Source organism: Sarcophilus harrisii, chromosome 1 (genome assembly GCF_902635505.1).
Source record: "Sarcophilus harrisii chromosome 1, mSarHar1.11, whole genome shotgun sequence".
Lineage (NCBI taxonomy): Eukaryota > Metazoa > Chordata > Mammalia > Dasyuromorphia > Dasyuridae > Sarcophilus > Sarcophilus harrisii.
In genome coordinates, this window is record NC_045426.1 from 199,627 (window position 1) to 208,932 (window position 9,306).

The window sequence follows — 9,306 nt, forward strand, 5'->3', positions numbered from 1 at the left end:
TTCTATCCTTTCAAAGGTTGTGAAAGGGACTGATTAGATGAAGTTTTCTCAGTTTGAGTCAAAGTTACTTGATCCCTATTCCCAGACTTTGAACCCTGGGATGCAGGAAGTCACATTAAGTTAGTGAACTTACAGGAATTGACATGACCCTCAGGAAGCAGATGCTATCCAATATCCAATGAAAAAGCATGGGATTTTTCCTATTTAAGAGGGTATTCTACTTCCTGCTGATCAGGTAGAGCACATGGTAGGATCTGGGATGTCTCCTAGGTGTTCTGGGCCTCTCCCTGCAGGGACTAATAAATGGAATCTTGTCCAATTCTCCTCGGATTTTCAACCTCATACATGTATGAGCATTTTCCTCATATTTATTTCAGAATCAGAATGCAGTCAGGAAGATGGGAGTTCAAATCCAGTCTCAAATATTTCACACTTGCTATTTTTGTGACCCTGGGCAAGTCATTTAACTCCAATTGCCCCACCAAAAATAAATAAATAAATCAGAATGCAGTTAGTGGTACAGTGGATACAGCTTTTAATCATGAGAACCTGAGCTTTAATCCCACCTCATAAACTGACTAGTCAATTTCCAGGACCCCTATTTGCCTAAGTTTCTTATACTGTAAAATGAGCATAACCATCACACTTAATTCTAGGGTTCTCATGAGGATAAAATGAAAGAGCAAAGTGTATGATATACAGTAGGTGCTATAGAAATGGTAGTCATTTGATTCCATTTTGGCTATGTCCTTCCCAGTCGTTCTCTTCTTCATTAACCACTGTTATCCTCACTAACAAATGATTTAGTGAGGCACTAAATTTATCCACTTCATCTGGCTTGTGGTGGTTTTCTACATGGCTTTTGGTGTAGTGTCTGCCCTGCCAGTCTAGGGCCTCCAGGAGAGCAGGAGATGACCTTTGAATTTTTTAGTCTCTCCACACTGGTTATACTCCTAAGCTTTCTCTCCAGTGTGTATTCTCTGATGTCTAGTACGACCTCCCCTGTAGCTAAAGGCCTTTTCACATTGGTTACATTTATAAGGTTTCTCTCCCGTGTGAATTTTCTGATGTACAATAAGACTTTGCTTATACTCAAAAGTCTCTCCACACTGCTTACATTCATAAGGTTTCTCTCCAGTGTGGATACTCTGATGTGCACTAAAATTAGTCTTATATCTAAAGACCTTTGCACATTGGTTACATTTACAAGGTTTCTCACCTGTGTGAATTTTCTGATGTACAATAAGACTTTGCTTATACCCAAAAGTCTCTCCACACTGCTTACATTCATAAGGTTTCTCTCCAGTGTGGATTCTCTGATGTGCAGTAAGAGTCCCATTTCTTGTAAAAGTCTTTCCACACTGGTTACATTCATATGGTTTCTCTCTAGTGTGGATTGTCTGATGTGCAGTAAGAGCTCCTATTTGCCTAAAGGCCTTTCCACATTGGCTACATTCATAAGGTTTCTCTCCAGTGTGAATTCTCTGATGTGTAGTAAGATTTGTCTTGTATTTAAAGGCCTTTCCACATTGGTAACATGCATATGGTTTCTCTTCAGTATGAATTCTCTGATGTACAGTAAAAGTAGTCTTATGTCTAAAGGCCTTTCCACACTGGTAACATTCATAAGGTTTCTCTCCAGTGTGGATTCTCTGATGTACAATAACATTGCCCTTTTTTGTAAAAGCCTTTCCACACTGCTTACATTCATAGAGTTTCTCTACAGTGTGGACTCCCTGATATCTAGCAAGAGCTCTCTTTTCTCTAAAAGCTATTCCACCTTGATTCTCTCCAGAGTTGATGATATCACGCATCACGCAAATTTCTCTCCAGGGCAAGTCACAGGGACCATCACTTATGAATCTTTGCTTGTGACTTTCCACTACAGAAAGGCTTGGGTGTGCAGTAGTTTCCTTCATTTCGAGTCCAATTGCATCTTCTGAAACACAACAACAAAGAATAAAACAAATACAGACATGATATAGGAACATATATTTTTATATCCCCTTCCCTCCATCAGCAGAACAGAAACTCAATTATTTCTATTTTCCCAGGCAAAGAGAAAAACCTAAATTGGACATAACCAATCATTTTAAAATGCCATTAGTTTCATTCCAAGGATGACTGAATTTCTAAAGAGCTTCATGCACAATAACATTGGATTCCCACGATAAATCTGTGACAACAAAGAAAGTGCCTTCATTCTTATTTTAAATACAACTCAGATTATCAGTTCAGAATGGCTGAGTGACTTGACCAAATCCCAGCAGCTCAGACTAGAATCCATACCTTTGAATGGGCATGCTCTGCCTACAATATCTGACAAATTAACTCCACTCTCCATTTTTCCCTTTCCAATTCATTATCATCACTTTCAATTCTTTCTTCATAGACAGGTCATTAGATGCATATATACTAAATATTAAATAATTATTTCATGAGAATCCTACCAATAAGCGTAACCAGTTTCCTTTGTGAGCATTTTCCATTTCATTTTTTTTTCTGTTACATGATTTGAGGTCACGTTCAGAATGTTAACACTGTGCTTTTGTTTATCTGAGGGAAAAGTGATTTTGTTCTGACCCATTACTTTTTTTTTTTTGAGACAGCTACTGCTCATTTGTTTTAGAAAAATGTATCATTATAAGACCCCTGCATATCCTTGGAACAAGCACAATTATAAGAAATGGGTGAAATTATAAATATTTGAAAATGTGTCTCATACAGAAAATGAAGTTCATCATCTTGTAGTATGGAAGGGCAGGGCATGCTCCACTATTACAACTCTCTCCCTTTTAGAAATTTACAATCTCCTTGAAGGATTGAGAGAGCAATCCAAGGGATTTGACCCACAAATTGGTTAATGGCACTGTAAGTGGTAAATCATTGTCAGATTTGATTATAAATAGCCTTTTATTTACAAGTTATACGTATGGGTAACTTTACAGCATTAACAATTGCCAAACCTCTTGTTCCAATTTTTCACCTCTTACTCCCCACCCCCTCCCCCAGATGGCAGGATGACCACTAGTTGTTAAATATATTAAAATATAAATTAGATACACAATAAGTATACATGACCAAAACGTTATTTTGCTGTTCAAAAAGAATCAGACTCTGAAATATTGTACAATTAGCTTGTGAAGGAAATCAAAAATGCAGGTGGGCATAAATATAGGGATTGGGAATTCAATGTAATGGTTTTTAGTCATCTCCCAGAGTTCTTTCTCTGGGCGTAGCTGGTTCAGTTCATTACTGCTCCATTGGAAATGATTTGGTTGATCTCATTGCTGAGGATGGCCAGGTCCATCAGAACTGGTCATCATATAGTATTGTTGTTGAAGTATATAATGGTCCTAAAGAGCTCTCTTTCTGCAGCGATTTCAATCTATCATGATCAGGAATACACTGTTTTAGGGATTGTGCAGTGATTATATCAAACTCTAATCAGTTCTAAGTGCAACATATTCCTCTGGTTTCTCAACTTGACATAAAACGTTTTCCAACATTCCAGGTAGGTAGGACTTTCATGGACAAATGGCCACAAGAATGCAAAGACCCTCTAGGTCTCTCACTGGGCCAGAATAATTCTCTGACTAGTGGGTTACCTAGCAACCTCATCTCATCAAATCTCTAATCACCTGAGCAAGATGTTACCTGAACTTTCATTCTTGTAGCAGTGCTGACAGGCTACCTGAAACCCAGGGCCAGGGGGCAGAGATAGTACAGATTATGAAAACATCATGAGAGACCACAACCTTTCTATATTGTACCCTTTTAAAGGTTGTGAAAGGGACAGATTGGATGAGATGAAGTCACATGATCCCTATTCCCAGTCCTTGAACCCTGGGATGCAGAAAGTCACATTAAGTTTGTGAAGTTACTTCCCAATAAGATCAGGAGTGAAACAAGGTTGACCACTATCACCGTTACTATTTAATATTGTATTAGAAATGCTAGCTTTGGCAATAAGAGCTGAGAAAGAGATTAAAGGAATAAGAATAGCCAAGAAGGAAACCAAATTATCACTCTTTGCTGATGATATGATGGTATACTTAGAGAACCCCAGAGATTCTACTAAAAAGTTATTAGAAATAATCCACAACTTTAGCAAAGTTGCTGGTTATAAAATAAACCCACATAAGTCATCAACATTCTTATATATCACTAACAAAATCCAACAGTCAGCATTACAAAGAGAAATTTCATTTAAAGTAACTACTGATAGTATAAAATATTTAGGAATCTATCTGCCAAGGGGAAATCAGAAACTTTATGAGCCAAACTACAAAACACTTTCCACACAAATTAAGTCTGATATAACCAACTGGGAAAATATTAAATGCTCTTCGATTGGGTGAGCAAATATAATAAAGATGACAATACTACCTAATCTAATCTATTTATTTAGCGCTATACCAATCAGACTTCCCAAAAACTATTTTGATGACCTAGAAAAAATAACAACAAAGTTCATATAGAAAAACAAAAGGTCAAGAATTTCAAGGGAATTAATGAAAAAACTAGTTGATCAATGGAATAGGTTAGGTTCTGTACCAGATCTAAAATTATATTATAAAGCAGCGGTTACTAAAACCATCTGGTATTGGCTAAGAAATAGACTAGTTGATCAATGGAATAGGTTAGGTTCAAAGGACAAAACAGCCAACTTTAATTACCTAGTGTTTGACAAACCCAAAGACCCCAGTTTTTGGGATAAGAATGCACCATTTGACAAAAATTGCTGGGAAAATTGGAAATTAGCATGGCAGAAATTAGGCATAGACCCACACTTAACACCGTACACCAAGATAAGGTCAAAATGGGTTCATGACCTAGGCATAAAGAATGAGATTATAAATAAATTGGAAGAGCATAGGATAGTTTACCTCTCAGACCTGTGGAAGAGGAAGGAATTTATGATCAAAGAACTAGAGATCACTATTGACTACAAAATAGAAAATTTTGATTATATCAAATTGAAAAGTTTTTGTACAAACAAAACTAATGCAGGCAAGATTAGAAGGGAAACAATAAACTGGGAAAACATTTTTATAGTCAAAGGTTCTGATAAAGGACTCATTTCCAAAATATATAGAGAATTGACTCTAATTTATAAGAAATCAAGCCATTCTCCAATTGATAAATGGTCAAAGGATATAAACAGATAACTCTCAGACAAAGAAATTGAAACTACTTCTAGGCATATGAAAAGATGCTCCAAGTCATTATTAATCAGAGAAATACAAATTAAGACAACTCTGAGATACCACTACCCACCTGTCAGATTGGCTAGAATGACAGGGAAAGATAACGTGGAATGTTGGAGGGGATGTGGGAAAACAGGGACACCGATACATTGTTGGTGGAATTGTGAACACATCCAGCCATTCTGGAGAGCAATTTGGAACTATGTTCAAAAAGTTATCAAACTGTGCATACCCTTTGATCCAGCAGTGTTTCTACTGGGCTTATACCCCAAAGAGATACTAAAGAAGGGAAAGGGACCTGTATGTGCCAAAATGTTTGTGGCAGCCCTGTTTGTAGTGGCTAGAAGCTGGAAAATGAATGGATGCCAATCAATTGGAGAATGGTTGAGTAAATTGTGGCATATGAATGTTATGGAATATTATTGTTCTGTAAGAAACAACCAGCACGATGAATACGGAGAGGATTGGCGAGCCTTACATGAACTGATGCTGAGTGAAATGAGCAGAACCAGGAGATCATTATATACCTCAACAATGATACTGTATGAGGATGTATTCTGATGGAAGTGGATTTCTTTGACAATGAGAAGATCTAGCTCAGTTTCAATTGATCAAAGATGAACAGAAGCAGCTACATCCAAAGAAAGAACACTAGGAAATGAATGTAAACTACTTGCATTTTTGTTCTTCTTCCCAGGTTATTTATACTTTCTAAATCCAATTCTCCCTGAGCAACAAGAAAACTGTTCGGTTCTGCACACATATATTGTATCTAAGATCTACTGTAACTTATTTAACATGTATAGGACTGCTTGCCATCTGGGGGAGGGGGTGGAGGGAGGGAGGGGAAAAATCGGAACAGAAGTGAGTGCAAGGGATAATGTAAAAAATTACCCTGGCATGGGTTCTGTCAATAAAAGTTATTTAAAAAATAAAAAGTTAGTGAAGTTACAGGAAGTGACATGACCCACAGGAAGCAGATACTATGCAATGCAAATCTTGGGTCTTTTCCTCATTAACAGGCTGTTCTAGTTCCTGCTGCTCAGGTCTAGCACATGGCAGAATATAGATGACTCCTGGGAATGCTGGGCCTTTCCCTGCAGGGACTAAATAAATGCTTCCTCTTTGTATCTGAAGATGTCTCTGATTAATTTGGGAAAGGAAGTCTTATATCCATTGCACATAGTTGTGACTAAATGAATATTATAAAACATAATAAAGTATTATTTGAAATTGTCCCTCAAGTACATTTGTCAAATAATGACATGTTTGTCATGAGCCATTAGAAATGTAAATCTTTTAAACTGTAATCAAGAATTCCTTTTCACTGGTTAGTTTAAAGAATGAGAGCTTGTCCAATTTTCCTCCTATTTTTGATCTCATACATGTGTGAGCATTTTCCTCATATTTGGTTCAAAATCAGAATGCAGTCAGGAGGACTTGAGTTCAAATGTGGTCTCTGAAACTTAATACGTCCTGGCTATGTGACCCTGGGCAAGTCACTTAACCCCAACTACAACAGAAATAAACAAATAAATAAATCAGAATGCAGTTAGCTGTACAGTGGATAGAGCTTTTAATCGTGAAGACCTGATTTTTAATCCCACTTCATAAGTGAGCTAGTCAATTTGCAGGACCCCTATTTGTCTCAGTGTCTTTTTCTGTAAAATGAGCATAAAAATTCCACCTAATCCTAGGGTTCTCATGAGGACAAAATAAGACAGCACAGTACATGATGCACAATAGTCATTTGTAAAATGCTAGTCATTTGACTCCATTTTGACTATTCCTTCCCCAGTTGTTCTCTCCTTCATTAAACATTATTATCTTCACTAATAAATGATTAAATGAGGCACTAAATTTATCCCCTTTATGTGGCTCATGGCCGGTTTCTACATAGTTGTTTGTACAGTGTCTGCCCTGCCAATCTGTGGCCTCCAGGAAAGCAAGGGATGACCTTTATATCTCTTGTTGTTCCTGGCATGCTACAGGCTCTTAAATCTTTGCTGACTTGAAATTCTAGGAATTGGCTCATCTTGGAAAACTTAATTCCTTTTGGTACTTTCAGTAGAATTCCTTTGATCCAATTCCAAACATTTTATAGGGTCATAAATAATCATTGGAAGGAATCTACAGAGCCACAGAGCACAACCCACTTATTTTATAGATGGGAAACTGAGATTCAGTGACACAGGAAGGTACTGTCAAAAAATATCTGAAAAAGAATTCCAATACTGGTCTTTCTCCCCTAAACCTATCAGTTATTTCTTAGTAACTTCTAAAAGTCTCTTGTAACCACAATTCACATACAGTTGCTTCCATCTCACTCACCTGGAGGGCAGCTCCTCAGGCCTTCTTGGGCCAGCATCCATGGTGCTTCCCTTTGGTTAAAATAAAAGATCATATCTTCTCTGGGAACTGGAAATCCTGGGTATGGAAATCAGTTAGGGATGAAGACGGAGAGAAGTTTGTAATTTGCTTCTCCATTGTGAGATTCACCCCATCATGTTCACACAAATCAGTCTGTACTTACCTAGTAGTGCTTATAAAGCAAGTAACTCCAAATAGGAAGTGTCACGTTATCCTGTTGTCCTACTTGTTCTGAAAAAGAGCCAAACCCTCCTCCTCCCTTTCTCTGGATATAAATAGAATCTTTCCTCTTTTGTTCTTTATTGTTAATTAAGATATTTAGAATAGTCAAAAAAAGTTATCTGCTGGAAGTTTTACTTAAACAATATTGTTGTTGCTGTATTTTAAAGAAATGTCATGCCACAGAACCTGGAAAATAGTATTTGAAAAGAAATGCTTACTCCTTTCCATTTCTTTCTCACCATTTGTGCTGGAATTGCAGGGAATATTAAGAAGAAACACGCTATACTAGAGACAACAAAGTGCTTTGGGCTACAAATTGATGACTGTTTAAAAGATGAATATTCCAAATACTAGAGACATTCTATAGAGGAATGGGTTGTAAAGAAAAGCTGCCTGAGCAATTGGAAGGCAAAATTTGAGTCCAGATAAAGGTTAAATGAAATCTGAGATTACTTCCATGGTTGAGATGCTTCCATTCTGATTTGATCTTTGACATGAATCTGTTCAGATCTGGTAAGAGAGAACTTCAGGAGCAACATAAGACACCCTTAGGGTCCTACCCAACAATGCAAAGACCAACACTTTCCCTTTCCTAATAACCTTCTCCCTCCCCCACCCCCCCCAAAAAAAAAAAACAAACCCAAGCAAAAACTCTGCATACTGGGGATTGAAGATATTCCCTTTCACTGTAGACTTGGAATTATCAGGGGAAGCATCCTTACCCAAGGAGAGCAGATTCTTGGCATTCTCCAGCATGACCTCCTTGTACAACTCCTTCTGAGAATGATCCAAGAGGCTCCACTCCTCCTGGGTAAAGTGCACAGCCACATCCTTGAAAGTTACCATCTCCTAAACCATCAAAAGATATAAGATGTAGAGCTGGAAAACACTTTGGAATTAAAAAGTCCAACCCCCTTTTTCAACTTGCAGGAGGAAACTGAAATACGGAGAAGGGATTTGCCCAAAGGTCATCCCCTTTTTGAGTGTCAGAGTCAACTCAGAGTCACTAAAATCTGAGTGTTGAGGAAAGCATTTTATAGGATCAGATAGAAGAAAGCTGAGTAATGACAGAATTATTATTATGGAGAATGGCTTCTGATGAGAAGTGTCATAATGGAATGGCCTACTCAGGCCTCATGGCATGTTCCTTCAATGGAGTCTTCCAAACTCTTTTCCTTAGTAACCATATTGCTCTTCCAACTCCATTTCATATTTCCCACTCCTAGTTGCTACTTCATCTCTGCATTTTAGCAATAACTTCTTCTCCTAAATAAACCATCTTTTGTCAAAGGGAATGGTCATTGTTAATTTTTCACCTGTTTATGTTGAACTAGGAACTGGTTTCCCTGACCTTGTTCAGGTCTATGTATGAGCCATATCTCACAGTTTATTTCCTTTATTTTATTATTTCACTTCTGAAGAACTGAGGAATTTATTGCCTTTTTACACTTTTGAGATTTCCAAGAAGACCACTACATGGATACTCGGGAGGAGGGTGCAAAGT

General features: G+C 37.5%; 1 protein-coding gene across 1 annotated transcript; it reads right to left on the bottom strand.

The window, feature by feature from the left end:
- Positions 1–515: 515 nt before the first annotated feature.
- LOC116421482 (zinc finger protein 525-like) lies at positions 516–8,391 on the bottom strand. Its single transcript, XM_031951174.1, has 2 exons — positions 7,542–8,391; positions 516–1,939 (listed from the first exon to the last, which is right to left on the bottom strand). Exons 1-2 carry the CDS (start codon positions 7,612–7,614, stop codon positions 954–956), a joined length of 1,059 nt encoding a protein of 352 aa, XP_031807034.1. The 5' UTR covers positions 7,615–8,391; the 3' UTR covers positions 516–953.
- Positions 8,392–9,306: the final 915 nt, after the last annotated feature.

Bases quoted from the DNA above. Each gene is read 5' to 3' on its own strand.
- LOC116421482 (XM_031951174.1), bottom strand. From the start codon at position 7,614: ATGATCTTTTATTTTAACCAAAGGGAAGCACCATGGATGCTGGCCCAA. The intron at 1,940-7,541 runs GTGAGTGAGATG...GTTGTGTTTCAG, and splicing joins CCTGAGGAGCTGCCCTCCAG to AAGATGCAATTGGACTCGAA.